The sequence below is a fragment of the Podarcis raffonei genome, chromosome 1, assembly GCF_027172205.1.
Source record: "Podarcis raffonei isolate rPodRaf1 chromosome 1, rPodRaf1.pri, whole genome shotgun sequence".
In the NCBI taxonomy this organism is placed as follows: domain Eukaryota; kingdom Metazoa; phylum Chordata; class Lepidosauria; order Squamata; family Lacertidae; genus Podarcis; species Podarcis raffonei.
In genome coordinates this window covers 125,091,903-125,112,645 of record NC_070602.1, presented here as the reverse complement: position 1 = coordinate 125,112,645, position 20,743 = coordinate 125,091,903, and the positions used below count along the sequence as shown (strand labels likewise).

General features: G+C 44.1%; 2 protein-coding genes across 3 annotated transcripts; one reads left to right on the top strand and one right to left on the bottom strand.

The window, feature by feature from the left end:
* Positions 1-730: 730 nt before the first annotated feature.
* On the bottom strand, positions 731-9,759 carry PPIL3 (peptidylprolyl isomerase like 3). The gene is made up of 7 exons (XM_053361206.1): positions 9,657-9,759; positions 7,455-7,528; positions 5,455-5,529; positions 3,261-3,354; positions 1,660-1,727; positions 1,291-1,409; positions 731-1,073 (listed from the first exon to the last, which is right to left on the bottom strand). The coding sequence occupies exons 2-7, from the start codon at positions 7,455-7,457 to the stop codon at positions 947-949; spliced, it is 486 nt and encodes a 161-aa protein (XP_053217181.1). The 5' UTR covers positions 7,458-7,528; positions 9,657-9,759; the 3' UTR covers positions 731-946.
* On the top strand, positions 9,757-20,219 carry NIF3L1 (NGG1 interacting factor 3 like 1). 2 transcript variants are annotated; one of them, XM_053361197.1, is made up of 8 exons: positions 9,764-9,852; positions 11,005-11,080; positions 11,753-12,196; positions 13,571-13,736; positions 14,750-14,876; positions 18,154-18,292; positions 19,260-19,343; positions 19,897-20,219. In XM_053361197.1, exons 3-8 carry the CDS (start codon positions 11,770-11,772, stop codon positions 20,079-20,081), a joined length of 1,128 nt encoding a protein of 375 aa, XP_053217172.1. In that variant the 5' UTR covers positions 9,764-9,852; positions 11,005-11,080; positions 11,753-11,769; the 3' UTR covers positions 20,082-20,219. The 2 variants fall into 2 exon arrangements, with proteins under 2 accessions (XP_053217163.1, XP_053217172.1); XM_053361188.1 differs by lacking the exon at positions 11,005-11,080 and having other exon boundaries at positions 9,757-9,852.
* The last annotated feature ends 524 nt before the right edge of the window (positions 20,220-20,743 follow it).

Below are 20,743 nucleotides of genomic sequence, written 5' to 3'. Positions count from 1 at the left end.
TTTTGCAGTGCTTTTTTCTGGGGGGACACGGGTACATATACCCCTAAAGATTTTGTGAATCTTTGTACTTTTGTCCATTTACTGTATTTATTTCCCCCCGATTTGAGCTACAAAATGGTGATTTTCTTGAGTCAAAATGAAAGTCCGTACCCCTAAACATTTTTTTTTAGAAAAAAAGCACTGAGTGTCGGCTATTTTTATGGATAATTGCCCAACAAGGGTTGCCGTATATCCAAATTTTGCTGGGCATTTTTTAGGCAAACCTAGATGTGGGGCAGGTTGCAGTTTTGAGAGAGATATAGAGATATTTAATCTTGCCCCTTTCAATAAAGAGAGAGAGAGAGAGAAGAGAAAGAGGCAAAAAAAAAACCATTACAAAAATAATCATGATCCCTGCACCTGCTCAGCTCATGGGCCCATTTGGAAAAGTTGTGTTTTGCTTCGCAAGAGGGCAATGTCAATGTGGAGCAAGGAGGCTTCTTCTATGGGCTGCATTTTGGCTGGGTGTGAGGGAGTCCTGGAGGGAGGGAAATTAAACTACAAGCTGGCCACTGAGGTGTGTAGATGAGGCCTGCCATAAGGTTGTGGGACTATTACACCATTTGTCCCAATTGTTCAACCAACCCCGGCCTTGAAGACAAGAGTCTGCATACAAAGCATTTTGAAAGAACAGCTGGTATAATCCAGATGGAATTTAACATGAAAACATGAGTTGATTAATATATATATATATATGTATTTATTTATTTATTTTAAAAACGTTAGCTCAGGTTTGTTAAATGTGTACAATTTCACACATCAAACGGTGGCCTCCCCCCCCCCCATGAAATGCTGAAATCTGAACAGCTTGGGAAGTCCGTAATTCCAAGAGAAGGCACAAGCCCATGTGTCTGCAAAGACCCACCAGCAGTTTTTCAAGCCAGGAATCTGCATGGGCGCTTTGCAGCTACTGAGCAAAAGGGTTTGCGTGGATTGTAACATCTTTAACATGGACGTCATTAAGGGGGCGGAATGTCTTCTCGTTCACTGGCAGTTTCTCCAGCTCATCCAGGGTATCCAAGCCATCGATTACCCTGTTTGAGCAGGCAAGAAATGAAAAATAGCAATGAGAACCTCCCTGCACAGAAAGGCACAAACTTCGGATGAAAATTTTTCAACCTCCCGGAATGATACGTCTTCTGATATACATAAAAACTTAAGGCTGGCATGACGCAGTTCATGTGGCCGCCAGCTCGAGTATGACGACAGAATTAAATCCTGCATTATACAATTCAATACTGTAATACTCACTTCCCAAACACGGTGTATTTCATGTCCAGGTGTGGCTGTTTGCCGTAGGTGATGAAGAACTGAGACCCATTTGTATTTGGGCCATTATTTGCCATAGAAACAACTCCACGGACACTGTGCTGAGAGAGGAAGATGGAAAGTGGGAGTGGGGACCCCAAAACAAGGTTTTTTTTATTATTATAGCATTTTTATCCTGCCTTTCACCAGATCGTCTTAAAATGTAACACACTAAAATGCAATAAATTATTATTATATGCTACTACATCTCTGGGTTTGTGTCGTTTCCTTCCAAGCCAAAAAAAGGGCAACTTCCCTGTTCACATAAACATACAGCAACAAGAAACTGTTAATGAACAAAGCAAAACATACTTTTAAGTATTCACTGTATTCATCTTCAAATTTTCTGCCCCAAATGCTATTTCCTCCTTTTCCGGAGCCTGAAAGAACAAGAGGGATGGGGGAAGTTGGGTAGATAGGTTAGCAGAATTCCTACAAATTCAGGCACCTTTTCCCCATGTCCACAACATACACATATCTCCCTTAAGTCCTTAGCAAATTGGTGATGACTAAGCAACAGGAGATGTCCTCTCTGATTTGTGCTGCTGTTTGGAAAAAAGGCAAGAAATAACAAAAAGACTTTCTCAGCAGCATAACAGACTTAGGCCATTTCTCATTTCTCAAAAACCTCACCGCAGATCAGAGAACACCCTATGCCTCTCCCTCGAGCTCCCCAAATATGCAAGAGCACAGTAATTGGGAGGAGTGTACTGTACCTCCATTTCAGAAGCAACCTATTTATGACGCTATTATCTCCCTGGGTAATATCATAGAACTCAAAGGCTAAGCCTAATCCCCTAGATTTCCCCTTGTTAAGCACCTTTCGGATGATTTAGGACTTGCATAGTTATTAGGTAAAGGTAAAGGGACCCCTGACCATTAGGTCCAGTCGTAACCGACTCTGGGGTTGCGTTGCTCATCTCGCTTTACTGGCCGAGGGAGCCGACGTACAGCTTCCGGGTCATGTGGCCAGCATGACTAAGCCGCTTCTGGCGAACCAGAGCAGCGCACGGAAACACCGTTTACCTTTCCCGCTGGAGTGGTACCTATTTATCTACTTGCACTTTGACGTGCTTTTGAACTGCTAGGTGGGCAGGAGCAGGGACCAAGCAACGGGAGCTCACCCCGTGACGGGGATTCGAACCACCGACCTTCTGATTGGCAAGTCCAAGGCTCTGTGGTTTAACCCACAGCGCCACCCGCGTCCCAATAGTAATTAGGTACAAGGGTTAAATATTACCACCAATTTCAAAGGAAACAGACATTGATCTGACTGGCTCCAATCTCTCTGTTGGCAAAGGATGATATTAACAGGGCAGCATGAAGGAACCAGGTGGATGCCATCAATATCTGAGCAGAGTCCACTGATCTAAGAAAAGTCCCAGGAGATTCCACTTGCAACTGACCTTTTCTGACATATTTTGCACCTTCACTAACGAGTGCTTTCTCAATTTCCTGTTGTATAGAAGAACCAGCCATTTCACTAAGAGACTGAGCTGCGAATCAGGAGGTCAAATTGAGAATCTCCTGGTTTGCAGACTTTCAATTCAATTCTCACCACCGTGAACTTGCCACTCTTAGACCACTATTCTCCGCATCTCAAGTCTTCATAGGTAACATGGGATATTAGAGTTGGCCTACATTATAAGATTGCTCTAATGGGGCTCTACAAACACACTAAGTATTATGATTGTGATGCACTGGATACTTTTTTTGAAATACGATCTATACAGCCCTGTAGCCTTGCCTGGCCTTCCTTGCATATACAGTACTGCCTTTTAAAATTCAAATTTAGTAACTATTTGTTTGAAAGAATTCAACAGCACAACAACACTTCTCATGTTGACTGATGCTTCTCTCAGTCCTCCAAGAGAATGGTTTAAGACATATCTAACTTTAAAAAAAGGAATTACCTGTGGGATCTCCAGTCTGCACCATAAATCCTTTGATATTCCGGTGAAAAATACAGCCATTGTAGTAGTTACTAGCGCAGAGTGCCAGAAAATTCTAGAAAAAGAACCAGAAGCCTAGTTAAGAAATAAACCAGCAGTAAAATGCAAAATGGTACGAGGACATAAAATTTTGTCCCCTTTGAATCACATGTTCCTTTCTTTTCCCTTTTCTTTCCAGCACTAACTGCTGTAACCTTTAAATTATTTAAACCATTATTTTTTGCCAATCTGATTTTTTGTGGTGTTAGAAAATCCAGATTAAAATGTAACAAAATTTTGCTAAAAACAACTGTGTGTAAAACTTGCATAGACAAGCTGCTGGCGATGCAAAATAAACTCCTGCCTGGAAGAACCTTTCATCTAACCAGCATTCATTTTATATTAATATAGCTACAATGGAGAAAGTTCCACATAATTTGAGATTTAGACAAGGACTAAAACCTCCAGACAAATTTTGTACAATTTGGCATCCCTTTGTTACATACACAGTGGAAGCATCTTTTTCAAGACAACCTTGACAAATCTGGAATGATACTTGGGAATCAAATGACATAAATAGTCTTCCTTTATGTGTATACAACTTTTATTCTTACTTTTTTCTTTCATTCTTTTTTCCCTTTCCTTTTCCCCCTTTTTATTCTTGCTTGGTTTTTCATCTTTTAATTTTCATCTGTTGTTATGAAATAACAAATCTTTACCCGAACACCACATTCATTTATGTTAAAGGTAAAGGGGCCTTTGACCATTAGGTCCAGTCGTGACCGACTCTGGGGTTGAGGTGCTCATCTCGCTTTATTGGCCGAGGGAGCCGGCATACAGCATGACTAAGCCGCTTCTGGCGAACCAGAGCACATAAACGCCGTTTACCTTCCCACCAGAGCGGTACCTATTTATCTACTTGCACTTTGACATGCTTTCGAACTGCTAGCTTGGCAGGAGCAGGTACTGAGCAACGGGAGCTCACCCTGTCACTGGGATTTGAACCGCCAACCTTCTGATCAGCAAGTCCTAGGCTCTATGGTTTAACCCACAGCGCCACCCGCATCCCAGCAGGTCATTTATATTACGTTCTACTATTTGCAGCCGATGGAATGAACTGAAGACTGGCTTATCTTTATCTGGTGAAACTATTTTGAAAACAGAACTTGCCTCAAAGGAAACTGGATCAGCGGGTGCAAAGGCGTCAGGGCGTAGCTCTTTTAATTACAGCAGACTGCCTACTAAGGAATGAAGGCACCTATTCTAAGAGGAAACAAGGATGATTCACTAACCCTACCTACCTTTTCATGTTCGATTGTACCTTAATGAGAATTTAATTTAACTGAATTATTTTATTCTATTTTTATCCAACCATTTCCTCCCAGGAGCTGAAGGTCGCATACATGATTCTCCCCCTCCCCATTTAATCCCTACAAAAACCCCATGGGGTTGTTGTTGTTTAGTCATTTAGTTGTATCCGACTCTTCGTGACCCCATGGACCAGAGCACGCCAGGCACTCCTGCCTTCCACTGCCTCCCGCAGTTTGGTCAAACGCATGCTGGTAGCTTCGCAAACACTGTCCAACCATCTCGTCCTCTGTCGTCCCCTTCTCCTTGTGCCCTCCATCTTTCCCAACATCAGGGTCTTTTCCAGGGAGTCTTCTCTTCTCATGAGGTGGCCAAAGTACTGGAGCCTCAGCTTCAGGATCTGTCCTTCCAGCGAGCACTCAGGGCTGATTTCCTTAAGAATGGAGAGGTTTGATCTTCTTGCAGTCCATGGGACTCTCAAGAGTCTCCTCCAGCACCATAATTCAAAAGCAATGGGGTAGGTTAGGCTAAGAGTGACCCGATGTCAGTGCCTGACCCAATGACATCCAGTTAGCTTCATGGCAGAGTGGGGAATTTGAACCCTGGTCTCCCAGATACTAGTCCAACACACTCAACTAACTCATCACACCGGCTCTCAATTTGGTATATGAAATCTAAACATGGAAGGTGGCTGCTTATATTATTTAACAGACAGAGGTGGGCAACCTGTAGCCCTTTAGCCTAAATTCAGCAGCTCTTTGCAAGCCATCAGTTCAGACCACTGTAAAGAGCAATGTGTCCCGTCCCCCCCTCCTGTAGTGTGTATGGGGGCAGGGGGGGGAGGAAAGAGAGGGGGGGCATCACTTACTTCACATGCCTTGGGTGCTCTTTCACAGAATAGCTCTATTTTAATTTCTCCCACATCAGTGTGTAAGGTCACAGCCTGGGGGGGGGGGGGGTTTGAGGAAAAATTTTTATTTATTCACAGCAGTCCAGGCAAACAGCAGCCAAATCAGCAATACAATTAAGCCGGGTTATCTCAGAGCAAGAGGAGCAGCACACACAAAAGTATCTTGAAATTATTTGCAGACAGCCAAAAAGTTTAATATTTATTCTTTTATTTTATTGATTGATTGATTGATTGAATTTATATACAGTGGTACCTCGGGTTAAGTACTTAAATTGTCCCGGAGGTCAGTTCTTAACCTGAAACTGTTCTTAACCTGAAGCACCACTTTAGCTAATGGGGCCTCCTGCTGCCGCTGCGCAGCCGCTGCACGATTTCTGTTCTCATCCTGAAGCAAAGTTCTTAACCCGAGGTAATATTTCTGGGCTAGCAGAGTCTGTAACCTGAAGTGTATGTAACCTGAGGTACCACTGTACTGCCCTATACCTGGAGGTCTCAGTGCGGTTCACAGAACAAAATCAAAATATAAAACCACAATATATATAATAAAAATAAAAACAACAAACCAATAACACACACCGCCTCCAAATTCTGTTTAGCTATCCTTTTGCAAGTAAAGTAATGCATTTCCACAACTAGTTAGCTTTGCCTCCACCCCGGCCCAAGTATCTGGCTCAGAATGCACACATAGAATATCAGGATGCAAACAAAACTCTCCCTTCAAACAGGCAGGTTTTCCGATTGTAGAAACTTGACCCCTCTTGCAGGAATTACAATGCAAGGAGCTATGGGCATTCAACTGGCTTCCGCAAAGATGCTTCAGGAATGTTTAGGGGAAAGGCCTAAAGAACATTTGTGCTGAAGTCCTGATCAAGCCTGCAGCCCAGAGGAAAAAATAATTCAACTGAAAGGTATTTATGGAGGACGGGTCCTATGCATATGACACAGGAAGTACATGCAGCTGAGTTAAAGGTCACAGTCTGGGAAGTGGGGAAGAATTAAAATCTTAAATCAAGCATGCCCATCATTAGTTTTTAGTTAAAGCTATCCAATCCAGGCTTTAGTATCTGTCTTATATAATTATTACTGTATGGATTTTGTTCATTTGTTTCAATGTTTTTATTATGTTTTACTGCATTTTACATGTACAGTAGACCCGCAACTTTGGCACATTTAACTTGTGTGCATTCGGCTTTATGCACTTGGTAAAACAATAAAAATTCAAAGGGAAGGCAGAAACTTTTGCAATCCCACCTGCCACTGCACCCAATGTGTTTTCACTATGTGTGATTTTGGCTTTATGCACTATCCATGGAACGTTAACCACCGTGTCAGTTGCAGGTCTACTGCATTGTAAATTGCTTTTTAATGTAAAGTGATATACAAGTCTAAGAAACAAAACCACTTTTTTAAAATTGAGAGGATTACCGAGATAATGTGATGTGTGAGAAGCACTTTATACTATCATTATTATTATTTATTAATAATAATAATAATAATTGAATCTATATGGTGCCCTATACAGTCATACCTCAGGTTGAATACGCTTTGAGTTGAGCGCGTTCGAGTTGCGCTCTGTGGCACCCCAGAAGTAACGGAGCGCATTACTTCTGGGTTTTGCCACTTGCGCATGCGCTCAAAATGACGTCACGCGCATGCGCAGAAGCGGTGAAAAGCGACGCGTGCGTGCGCAGACGTGCCATCGCTAGTTACGTTTGCTTCTAGATGCGAACGGGGCTCCGGAACGGATCCCGTTCATATCTAGAGGTACCACTGTACCCGGAAATCTCAGGGCGGTTCACAGAACAAAATCAAAATATAAAACAACAAAATATATAATCAAAATAAAAACAATTGGGCTACTAAATAACTGTATTATGAAACTAAACTGGAAGATTATTTATGGAAGTCTCCAATGGTTATCTTAAAAGCAGATAGGGTACTGAAACAACCAGTCTTACCATCTTTGCTGGCCAGGAATGCAAAGCATATCAGAAGAGGCAACAGCATCTGAACCCGTCAGGATTTCACAATTCTGCAGCAACAGAAGACAGAGCATCATGATTTGACATGGGAGGTGGGAGAGAAAGAATACGTAAATTCAGTTTGTTGCTTCTTCTTCTTTCTTAAGAAGATTGCCAACAGCAACATCATAATCTTACCCCTTTCGCCTTCACCCACTCCTTGCTCTATATAAAAAAATGGCTGATATTTTTTCTAGGATAATAAGCTACCCAAAAGAAAAAAAGCAACCTCATCTATTCACCATTGATGTAACAACAACCCCATTTTGGGACCCCTTCCACATAGGCTGCTAGCAGATATATTTTGTTTTCCCTCTCCATGGGAACCTTTAAATTTGAGAGATTCTGCACTTCCTATCTGGAAATAATAAGTACGTGTCTATCCTTAAGAATCAGGTGATCTGACCTTCAGGACAGCTCTATACATCATTCCCCACCCCTGTCTCTCACACTCCTGTCATTCATGTTACATCTACATCAATGTTAAAGCTATTTAATATTAGGTAAAGGGACCCCTGACCATTAGGTCCAGTCGTGGCCGACTCTGGGGCTGCAGCGCTCATCTCGCTTTATTGGCCGAGGGAGCCGGCGTACAACTTCCGGGTCATGTGGCCAGCATGACTAAGCCACTTCTGGCGAACCAGAGCAGTGCATGGAAACGCTGTTTACCTTCCCGCTGGAGTGGTACCTATTTATCTACTTGCACCTTGACGTGCTTTCGAACTGCTAGGTTGGCAGGAGCAGGGACCAAGCAACGGGAGCTCACCCCGTCACGGGGATTCGAACCACCGACCTTCTGATTGGCAAGTCCTAGGCTTAGCATTAAAGCTACGTTTAATATTGAGGTAGCACTGTGTGATAGGAATTTTATGGTCTTAGATATATGGTAATGTTCATAAGTGTACTAACCAAGCACGTACATAGATCAGCACAGTAAGACTGACCTGGAACCATTTTGATTCCTAAATTAAGCAAATGTTTTCTCTGCAAGGTCAAAGTGGGAAACCTCCCCATTGTCTCTTTCCTGTCTTAAGGGCACATTTAAGATATAAATAGGGTGTGGTATTTATCATTACAAAAGACTGGCCAGGCTACCCAGGCAATCCAATCAAGTGACCTGCCAGACAGGAGATAAATAACGACAGGAGAAAAAACGACATTCAAATTTCTGTTTTAAGACTGCCTTTTCTGTGATGTAGGTATGATGTATCTGAGGGGTGGTCTTAGGTTACACCCCTTCTGTGATGTATGTATGATGTTTCTGGGGGTGGTCTTGATCTACAGGGTGGCAATTTCAAAAGTCTTGCGCACCATTTTTCTGGGTTCCTCCTCTCTCCTGCGGGTGAGGGGAGCACCCTGTTGCAACAGATCAATAAAGATCAAGCTTACTAGCTGCTTTGCTTCTCAATATTCTCTGGTTGGCCTCTGTTATTCTCTCTTACCAATAGGGAACCTATGTAAGGACTCTATATGGGATCTTGGATACCCCATAAGGGAAAAGGGCAATTTTTTGTTTACAGCAACTATATACACAAACACATAGCATTCTGGTTTCACCAAATACATTGCTCTGTGCAAGCTGATCTAGGGGTGCCAACTTGAATACAATATGGGGGGGACCCCTTGGCCCCTAGGAGTTGGCTCCTATGACCTGATCCTAAGCATGTTTACTCAGAAGTAAACACCACTGAACTGGGGTGGGACTTACATCCAAAGAGCAAGATATAACCTGATCTGAAGAATACACGCTGAGTTCAGGAGCACTTTCTCCCAGGTAAGCGAAATATCAGGGACGCAGCATCCTTACTTCCTCTCCCCCCCTACTTTGTTTAGGTAAATTTTTGATGTTTGATATTTTAGCATGTTTTTAATATTCTGTTGGGAGCCGCCCAGAGTGGCAGATGGGCGGGGTAAGAAGAAGAAGAAGAAGAAGAAGAGGAAGAAGGAGGAGGAGGAGGAGGAGGCGGCCAGTGAAAATCAAGGCTGCTACTGCAGCTACGAACTCTTGTTTTTATTGTTTATTGTTGCAGAAATACATTTTGATCAACCCGCTTCATCTCCACCCCGCCCCCCGCTGCAAATGAACAGATCCTGCACTGCAAAGGGTCGGGCTCTGATCCTGCGCCGCTCACCGCTTACCTAAGAAGGGACGGCAACCTGGGAGCCGCTTTGCTCCTCGTGGGACCCGGGCAGGAAGTAGCGCTTCCCCGAGCCTGGGAGCCCGCCGGGGGGGCAGGAGGCGGCGCCGGATTTGGGCCGCGGAGCGAAGGAGGAGCCGAGCAGAGTCAGGCCTGGGTGGGCTCCGGTTCATCCTGATCCTCGTTCTGCACGTTCTGTAAGTACCAAAAAAATGCATGCAAGAAAATGCATGCAGGGCTTGGGTTTTTTAAATTATTACCGTCTCTTTGCACAGAGTAACATCCGTCTCCCTGCCCTCTTCCTGTTCACCTCTTTATTCGCTCCCCCACACATTCACTTTTGGGACGTTCATATTAAAGCATATTCTCTACCCCTGAAATACTTAATACAGTAGAAGGATTTTATAAATGACAAGTTTTGTAGCCAGGATTTTTGTGCTTCTTGTCGTTTCGATTTTTGGCCCACTAGGTTATTCTAACTGGAATAGAGGTGGGGTTTTTTGGTAACGTGTGGACACTAGTGAGTCTACTTTTCTAAATTCACTTCTGTGAGAGTAGATCTCTTGCTTTTTCTTGAGCTTTTGCCCTTTAGAGGGTGTTTTTTTTCTTTTAAAAGAGTAGCCCAGATAATTTCCACTGTGATGAGCTTTTTACATCTATCTATGAGTTTTTAAAACCAGCTGTTCAAAAAAAGTGTGGATTGAGAATAAATGGGGAGAAGATTTATTTGCAGCGGAGGGGAAATTTCTCTCCCCCACCAAAAAAAAGCTGGGGAGACTTCGGCTATTACCACATTGTTAGAGAAATGAAAGTTTGGATGAGGCCAGCAATTGTGTTGTTTGCTGCTACAGTGTAAATTCCTTGGATGCAAAATTTCTTCAAAATCTAGTACACAGTAGTGCTCAAGCTCAGCTGTAGCACTGCAAAGAGGCGCACAATTTTCCCATCCCCATGGTTAATCCTGTGAACAGTGGTTCTGAACCTTTTTGTCAAAACACTTTGGACAAAATTTTGGTGGAATCCTTGCTGCTAAAATCCTGTCCATGGTTAGGCAGTTTGCTCATGACAGATGTAACATTCCCAGAGAATATGTTATGACTGGAAAATTTCCTGTGAATTTATTTGCCATTCATTTTCAGTTCTGCATTAAACAAGAGTTGTTTTAAATTCTTAAGGGGTGTATTTCTTTAATATTCTATTGCATCTTACCCTACCCAGATGTTTAGGAAGCTTGTAGGAGTTCTGTTTTAGTCTTATTCTACTGCAGGCTTAATCTTCTACATGTTTTAAATTATGGTTGTACTTTTTTTAGTGATAATTTTATTGTTTTATCTTTTATTGTAAACCAGGGGTTGGCAAGGTTTACCTCGCCTGGCCCGGTTCACTACAGCAGAGATCACTCTGTGGGCCGGATTGTGCGTGTGTGTGAGCGTGTGCGCCCGCGATTTCCGGCATCTGTGTCTGTGCAGACATGATTTTTGGCGCATGCACATGGTGCTGCAGAAGCGAGTCCCCGTGCTGTGCCACTTTAGCGCAGCACGTAGGGACTCGCCAAGCGGGCGACTGGGTTCAAGGGCGGCTTGTGGGCCAGTTAAACAACCCCCCGCCCATGGGCCTTAGGTTGCCTAAAGGTAAAGGTAAAGGGACCCCTGACCATTAGGTCCGACTGGGGTTGCGGCGCTCATCTCGCTTTATTGGCCGAGGGAGACCGGCGTACAGCTTCCAGGTCATGTGGCCACCATGACTAAGCCGCTTCTGGCGAACCAGAGCAGCGCACGGAAACGCCGTTTACCTTCCCACCGGAGTGGTACCTATTTATCTACTTGCACTTTGACGTGCTTTCAAACTGCTAGGTTGGCAGGAGCAGGGACCGAGCAACGGGAGCTCACCCTGTCGCGGGGATTCGAACCGCCAACCTTCCGATTGGCAAGCCCTAGGCTCTGTGGTTTAGACCACAGCGCCACCCGCGTCCCTCTTTAGGTTGCCTACCCCTGTTGTAAAACTCTCTGAGGTTTTTCTACACTTGGTATATAAATTTTATGAAATAAAATAAATATTGGTAGACCTACTGATTTTTTCTTCTTCCTTACCTTTCAGGTTCTTTAGGAACCTGTATGCAACTGAATCGGATTCCGAGGCAGTTCTTGCACATACGGTCTTTGATCAATTTGACTGTGCGATCCTTCATGGATCTGAAAGTTCTCGTTTCTTCCCTTAATGATTTTGCTTCGCTCTCTCTGGCCGAAAGTTGGGACAATGTGGGGCTCCTGGTTGAGCCAAGCCCTCCTCATTCTGTCCGCACCCTCTTCTTGACCAATGACCTCACAGAGGAAGTGATGGAAGAAGCCCTGCAGAAAAAGGCCGATCTCATTCTCTCTTACCACCCACCTATTTTCCAACCACTGAAACGCGTAACATGGAAAACGTGGAAGGAACGTCTTGTGATCCGAGCCTTGGAGAACCGAATTGGAATTTATTCTCCACATACCGCGTATGACGCTGTACCTCATGGAGTCAATAACTGGCTTGCAAAAGGACTTGGTGAGACATTACTGTTTTTAAATATAAAATGAATGTCAAAAGTTATATATTGGGATGGGCCATGCATGAAGAAAACCAACCATAACATATCAGCCCTTTTTTAAAAAACAACAACACTAATGTTCCTCCTAACATTTAATGTTGATATTTTCTGCTCTTGAAAAGTGCTGCACAGACACCAAGCTCAATGGCTTGCAAAGGATTGCTGTGTCAGTGAATGTAGAAGCTGCCCTATTATACTGAAGCAGTGCAGATGTGAATTCACGGCCAATCTCTTCACCACGCTTAAGTGCTTAGGAATGGACTGTGGGCTCACACTCACACACTTATTCCTGACTTGTGGCACAAGTTTCATCAATTCAGCCTATTTTCTACTTTTGACTTGTTTGTGGAATCAGCAAGGTCTGCATTCCAGTTCACCAGCTGAATCTGGATTGCATTTGCCGTTCATCTTCTGAAAAAATCTGACCCGGCTTTTTTATATCAACGTAGTCTGATGACATCTAAATGTAGTCATTGCAGTCACATGGCCGCAGTCTCGGTCCGAGCCTAGGCTAGGAGGCAATCTAGGATCTTCACATGTTCCACCCTGAGTTCCTCGGAATAAGGGAGGGATATAATTATAAATGAAGGGACATGGGTGGCACGGTGGGTTAAACCACAGAGCCTAGGACTTGCCAATCAGAAGGTCAGCTGTTCGAATCCCCACAACAGGGTGAGCTCCCGTTGCTCGGTCCCTGCTCCTGCCAACCTAGCCGTTCGAAAGCACGTCAAAGTGCAAGTAGATAAATAGGTACTGCTCCGGCGGGAAGGTAAACGGCGTTTCCGTGCGCTGCTCTGGTTCGCCAGAAGCGGCTTAGTCATGCTGGCCACATGACCCAGAAGCTGTACGCCGGCTCCCTCGGCCAATAAAGCGAGATGAGCGCCGCAACCCCAGAGTCGGTCACGACTGGACCTTATGGTCAGGGGTCCCTTTACCTTTTTATAATTATAAATAAACGCTGCCATGGAATCACTGCATGGTTATAGGAAGAGAGAGGTCTAACACCGACATAAATGGTGACTAGGGCTTTATGAAATGAACAGACTTTCTAAAGCAGTGCAGAACATTGTCTTTCTGTACATTCAATTTGCTGACAGATTTCCTAGAGAAGCCTTCCCAACCTCTTGTCCTCTAGATGTTGTTGGACTTGAGCTCCTGTCGTGTGTCCAGTGGCCATGCTGGCTGAAGCTGATGGGTGCTTGGAGACCTGGCTAAAATCTTATGATATCTACCATACTTTCAGAAAATACATTATCTGGTTGCAAGGAAGATAGAACTTTGCCTTGTGTGTTGTTGAAATCCTTTAACGTGCTATTTTTCTTTTTCCTCAGGTGCCTGCAGCTCTGCTCCCTTGCAGCCTGCAACAGCTTCCAGTTACCCCACAGGGGGGTCTTTCCGTGTTGAGTTTACCGCTTGCCCGGATGACAACCTAGACACAATTTTGTCCAGTTTGCGTGGGGTGCCAGAGGTGTCGCTTATCACAACTGTTCCCGCCAGGTAATGTTGAAGGCTACCCAAGGTGTTTCACTCTAAACAGAAACCAACAATTCTGGCGGGTGGCCTTGCTGGCCCAGTCAGAAATTGTGATTTGCCAACCCCTTTTTCTGCAGACAAGCCGATTCCCTAGATAATCTAATCCAAAAGCGACTAGAGTATGAATAAGACCAGGCGCTGTTTTTCCAGGAAAGGGCTCAGCTGGAGGAGCAAATTGTGGAATGATGTGTTAAGAATCTTGGTTTGGTGTTAATGACTTTTAACGAATGTTTGGTATATTGGTTTACATTTAGAAAGTAACTTGCCCTAGGATTGCTGTGTGGTGAAAAGCAGGATAGAAATTTACTGTATGAATTAAATAAGATAATGTTGGTAGAAGCCATTTCTGGCTACTTTGAGCACCCAGGAGCAGGGCTATATCCAGAAAACCCCAAACCTTCAGAGGGAAGGCAACTCTTTCCAGAACATGCGAAATACCTCCTAAGATCACTAGATCCTCTAGTCCCCAGTATGTCCATCTTAACTGGATAAAGCTTCCGTTTCTTCATCCTCATCCAATCCATAACTGCCACCAGACACTACAACAGAATTTGTAACCCCCAATATCATATTATGGGAGATGAGTGAACATTGTGGATATCGTGAGAGCCAGTGTGGTGTAGTGGTTAAGAGCGGCAGACTCGTAATCTGGTGAACCGGGTTCGATGCCCCGCTCCTCCACATGCAGCTGCTGGGTGACCTTGGGCTAGTCACACCTCTCTGAAGTCTCTGCAGATATTGTTGGACCCCAACTCTCATCAGTCCCAACTAGGAGCCAGTAATGAGGGATGACGGCAGAGAGTCCATCAACGTCTGGAGGGCCAAAGACCATGGATGGGGTAGAGAAGCAGCAGGAGCTTCTGAGCCTACTTTCAAGAGAGCATTGGAGTTAATGTTATTCACCCAAAGCATAATTAGTAGATCACAACTGATTTTTTTTTAAAAAAAGAATATTAAAAAGTTACAATTTCCCCAAGGGTTGAAGGGGAAGAGCAGACACGAGTCGGCGTGAACTGCACCCAGCAAGCCCTGCTGCACGTGGTGGCCTTGCTCTCCCAGAACAGTCTTCTCTATCAAAAGACTGAAATCGTATCATTACAGAAGGTAAGTCACATGTGTGCATGGAAACAGAGAATTCCAAGAATTGGGAGGCATCGCGAGGATCATCTAAAGGTAAAGGGCCCCTGACAGTTAAGTCCAGTGGTGAATGACTCTGGGGTTGCGGCGCTCACCTCGCTTTACTGGCCGAGGGAGCTGGCGTTTGTCCACAGACAGTTTTCCCAGGTCATGTGGCCAGCTTGACTAAGCCGCTTCTGGCGAAACCAGAGCAGCGCACGGAAACGCTGTTTACCTTCCCGCCAGAGTGGTACCTATTTATCTACTTGTACTTTGCTGTGCTTTCAAACTGCTAGGTGGGACCGAGCAACGGGAGCTCACCCCGTCATCACGGGGATTCGAACCACTGACCTTCCGATCGGCAAGCCCTAGGCTCTGTGGTTTAGACCACAGCGCCACCCGCGTCCCCGAGGATCATCTAGCCCTGCAGAAATATGCAGCTGCCTCATACAGGGATCAAACTTGCTACCTTGGCATTAGCAGCACCATGCTTTAAGCAACTGAGCCATCCAGGCTTGCTTTGAGGAAGGGGTCTGGCCTGAGGCTGCAAAATATACCGTGCTCTGATGGAAGAGTAGAAGACTTCTATCTTAGGAAGGAGGTGGAATGAATGGGCCAGCCACCTCAATGAGCTTAAAAGAGCCCCTCCCCTTCTCTATCAATAACCCTTGATGCACAGCTTGTCTGTCCATATCTTTGTTGTTTAGTCGTTTAGTCATGTCCGACTCTTTGTGACCCCCTGGACCAGAGCACGCCAGGCACTCCTGTCTTCCACTGCCTCCCGCAGTTTGGTCAAACTCATGCTGGTAGCTTCGAGAACACTGTCCAACCATCTCATCCTCTGTCGTCCCCTTCTCCTTGTGCCCTCAATCTTTCCCAACATCTCAGGGTCTTTTCCAGGGAGTCTTCTCTTCTCATGAGGAGGCCAAAGTACTGCAGCCTCAGCTTCAGGATCTGTCCTTCCAGTGAGCACTCAGGGCTGATTTCCTTAAGAATGGAGAGGTTTGATCTTCTTGCAGTCCATGGGACTCTCAAGAGTCTCCTCCAGGACCAGAATTCAAAAGCACTGCCCATATCTACTTAACGTTATATTGCAAGTGTGGGGAACTTTGGGACTGCTGAACTACAACTGTGAGCAGCCCCAGCAAGCATGGCCCGTGACCAGGAATGATGGGAGTTGTAGTTCAGCAGCATCTGAAGCCCTGTTATATTGGATGTGTGTCTCACACACCTTTTTGAAGCCTCTGGGTAACTGTTTCACTGCACTGTTAGGTTGATTCTGTTTGGAGGGTTGCTGTGCCCTGCCTCTAGGTTAAGCTTCAGAAGCCAAGAGAGGTCTTTCCTGGGTGTGAGAGAGAAGATTGGGAACTGACGGAGATGGGTAGAGGGCAAGATTTCAAACGCTTATTTTATGCAGCAAATGTTACCGTATTTTTCACTCTACAGGACGCACTGGACCATAGGACACACCTTGTTTTAGAGGGGGAGAACAAGAAAAAAAAAATCTCCCCCTCTCTGCTCAGCGCCCCTTCAGCGAAGCGAAAGGAGAAACGGAGCCCCTTCCATTTCTCCTCCCGCTTGGCTGAAGGGGCGATGCGCAGCTCTCCCTCTCTGCTGAAGCACACACATTTCCCCTTAACTTTTGGAGAGGAAATGTAATCTCTCTTTTTTACTTTTTTAATTTTTTATTAAATTTTCCAACATACATTTATAGTATCCAATCTAAATTTATCACATATTTTCTCCTTTAGACTTCCTTCAACCTCTCTGACAATCATCCACTATTCAAATTTTTAAATACGCATTTCCTAATTTTATATTGCATTTTATAAACCTTCACACACTTAAGTTTTCATCAATACAATAGTCCTCTATCATTTACAGAACTTCTTGAAATCCCACTAGCGTTATTTGCTCATCACATACACATTTCAGAGGAAATGTAATCTCATGAAAGATATAATGTGGTGTTCCAGATCTGAATGCAACTGCTGTTTCCTGGCAGTGCTTCCCACTAGGTTAGTTGCTGTTAGGGTGGGGTAGAATGAGCCGCTGCAATGACATAAATGATGACTAGGAAGTTGTGGCTGCATTCACTATTTGAAGACAGTTTGGGATCCATTTACGTCCTGAGACTCCAGTTACAGCCCGTTCTTGTGCATTTTTGCTGAAGCCCATGGGGCCTGCTCCCAGGTAGGAATGCAAAGGCTCTCAGTCTTTCTGTTGGCACATCAAAAATTAAAACAACTAATAACTTTTTCATATTGAAAAATCATAACTCCTATTAAACAAGTTCTGTTTCAAATACTGAAATAATAAGATGGATAACAATGTGTAATAGAAAAAGAAGTATGAAATTAGGTTAAAGGTATGTGAAAGAAAGTAATAGAAGTGGAAAGAAATTGCAATTGAGTACCGTATTTTTCGCTCTATAACACGCACCCGACCATAGCATGCACATAGTTTTTAGAGGAAAATCCGCAGGCATGCCACCTGTAGGCATTCCCTCCATAACACGCACAGACATTTCCCCTTACTTTCTAGGAGGAAAAAAGTGAGTGTTATGGTGCAAAAAATACGGTAGATTGGAAGTCTAACACAAAGGTGGGGTGAGGGTGGTGGATGGTGATGGGAAAAGGAATTATCTGTGGGATTGGGTGTAGGTATGTTTGAACACTTTTAAGGATTGTATGAAATGTTTGTTTGTATATTTGTAATATATGTGTATTAATGCTGAATTATTTTAACAATAAAAACTTTTCCAAAAAAATATATTAAAATAACTTATTAGAAAGAATAACAAATTACGTGAAATAGTCCAGGGGTTCCCAAACTGGTCTTCTGCAGTGTTTTTGTGAATCGGTGGTTGAAGATGGGAGGTGGCACATCCACTGCATTACATATTCGTATTGTTGTATTGCTTATATTGTATTTGGTATTATTGCAATTTGCATTGTATGGCATTCCAAGTAATACGAAACGCAATGTATAAAAAAAGGAAAGGAGCAATAAAATTGCAATTATAAGTCCCACAAGTGCATTTACAATGCTTAAAACAGGCAGAAGAATCAGGAAGCAGCTTGCCCAGACTTTCAGTCCCCATGAGGGGAAAACGTTTTGGAACAACTGATACAGTACAGTCCTTTAAGAGTATCACATGTCTTTGGAAACGTGCTTGTATTTAGGGAAACTGTCACTTGTTGAGGTGGGCCGAGATGTGTGTAAGCCCTTCTAAAAGAACTCTTTAATTTTTGCTTCTCCTCAGCCTCTTCTTGAAGATACTGGCATGGGACGCTTGTGTGCACTGAAGGAGCCAGCTTCTATTTCCACCTTGGTTGAACGAGTGAAAAGCCACTTAAGACTGTCTCATATTCGCCTAGCCCTTGGAGCTGGAAAATCATTGGGTATGGTATTTCCTCATATGAAGAAACATTGGGCCACAGACATGCATTACTTACTTCCTATAAATGGTCTATTGTTTTGTATACAACAGGAGAATGTCCACTTGCTGCAGCAAAGAGAGCCAGTTAATTCTGAAGTGACTGTTTTTCTTCCTACTGTTAAACGAGGGCAGCCCAGGTATCCTCGCCATGTAAGCAGCCTTCAGATCCTTGAAGGAAAGGCAGGTTATAAATATTATAAAACACTGCTTGAATGCCAGTCTTGGCCATACACAATCTTAATGGGGCTTACGTCCAAGTAAATATCTTTGAGTTCAGTGGGACTTCCTCCCTAGTAAGCGTGTTTAGAATTGCAGAAGTAAAAGTGACTAAAGCAAGTTCAGACAGTCTATAATTGGACCAGCTGGAACTTCTGGAAATGGTTTAAAAACATGAACACAAAGAGAGAGTAGATCAAAACAAATGTCTTCTGAACAGAACATCTTTCTGAGGGTAGGTAGTTCCGTCTCACAATGGGGAACATGTAACAATTGAAGCGGTGAAGCTCACTACGATTTGTGGAGGACTTAACTTGGTTTTATAGCATTATATGGATCTAGGATGCAGGCTTTGACTGCTTGCCCACCTGGGCTGAGTGGTATCTTCCTGGCAGCAGCTCCTTACGGTCTTCGGCTGCTGGAGGTTTTTCAGGGTATTGCGACCAGGGTTTACTTACGCTGGAGTTTGGTTGTGGGAACTGAACATGAGACTTCCTGTAGGCAAAAGGTGCTCTTCTGCCAAGTTATAGCCTCCTCCTGTAGAAAACTTTGGAAACTGCATAATGCTCCTTGGCACAAGGATGGGGAACCTGCTGCCCTCTGGACCGATGTTGTTGGACCTCAACTCTCATCAGATCCTTGGGAGAGCCACAGGTTCCCCAGCCTCCCTGAGAGGACCAACGGCGTAACAATGGGGTTTTACCATTTTGTAGAATCCCAGGTGAAGGCGGTTGCCCTTTGCGCCGGCTCAGGAAGTAGCGTTCTGAAAGGCACAGAAAGTGATCTCTACCTCACAGGTAAGAACCTCTCAATAATAATGTATGAAAGCAGTCGATTCAAAGAACCTGTTTGTTTGCCTAGGAATCGAGGTAGGGAAGACACTGGGTTTAACGGTTAAACCAAAGGGGCAGAGTGAAGAGCAGCAAGCATAACACACATGGAAATCTCGTGTCGCAGCTTTAATTAAGTCTTGGGGAGAAGGGAAAAGGTGAGATGCAGGAAACAGGCACAAAAGAAAGATGGCGGATTGGGTGGGGATGCAAGAGCCATGCACAGCCTTCAGTTCCCTGCAATGCATCCTTGTGGTTGTATGGGAAATTGGAAAATGAAGCTTTTTGGTACCTATAGGGCCTCTTCCTCGGCACTGAACTTGCCTGGATTGAGCCCAGATCGATCTTTCTTGAAACCTGTTCACATCACTGCATTTTTTAAAAGTATGCATTGTACTCTGCTTTTCAGCCAATGCCTGTAAGATCACTAACCAACACGGCCATTGGCTCTTTTCTGTCTCAATTGCAAGCGAAGTGCCCAAGTCCTAATCAATAACCAGTATCTTAATTATATTGGTAGGAGAGATGTCCCACCATGACGTCCTGGATGCTGTTTCCAAAGGGATCAGCGTGATCTTGTGCGAGCACAGCAACACTGAGCGAGGCTTTCTGCTGGAGCTGCAAAAAGAGCTGGCTGTGCACCTTCAGAACAAGATCTGTATCATAGTTTCTGAGAGAGACAGAGACCCCCTTCAAGTGGTATAGAAAAAGTGTGAGGTCCAGAACATCAGACTGTATTTAACATAACAAAAATATAAAATGGGAGAGGCTCTGGTTAAAAGCACAATATGGTTTTCAAAGTGCTAGGGATAACCTGCCTGGAAATAAATGGCTGACTGACAATCTGTTTGCAAAATGTGACTTTCTTTATCACAACTGAGAACTATGTGCCCTGCTATTTAATTTGTATTCCACATAATCAAATGCTTTGTATTTTTGGGCAGCTGGTACTGTTATCTCATCTTACTGCATTTTACCTTGTGAGGTAGGCAGTTCTCAAGGGGAGCAGAGCTCTCTCTAAGGCGGGGTGCGATCAGTCAGGCAAAAGACTAAGCACTGGGAAGGTGAGAGAAGAATTTCCACAGCAGTTCCTCCTGGGTGATGAGAAGCTTCCCTCCATAGTAAGGAGGCATTTGCTTCCCAGAAGTGTAATTACCTGACGGAGTACTATAAGGGCACCAAAGCAAAGAGGCACTAGCAACGTAACACCATTTGTGGGGCCCCAAAGAGGACTTCTGGGTAGGTTCACAGGGTTGCAGCTAAAATCACGCTTTGATTGGTCACCTTAGCACAAAAATTAATCAGGAATTTTAGGAAAGAACTATTTCTCAACTTCACTTTGGGAATTTTATGCTGTGCAAGGAATC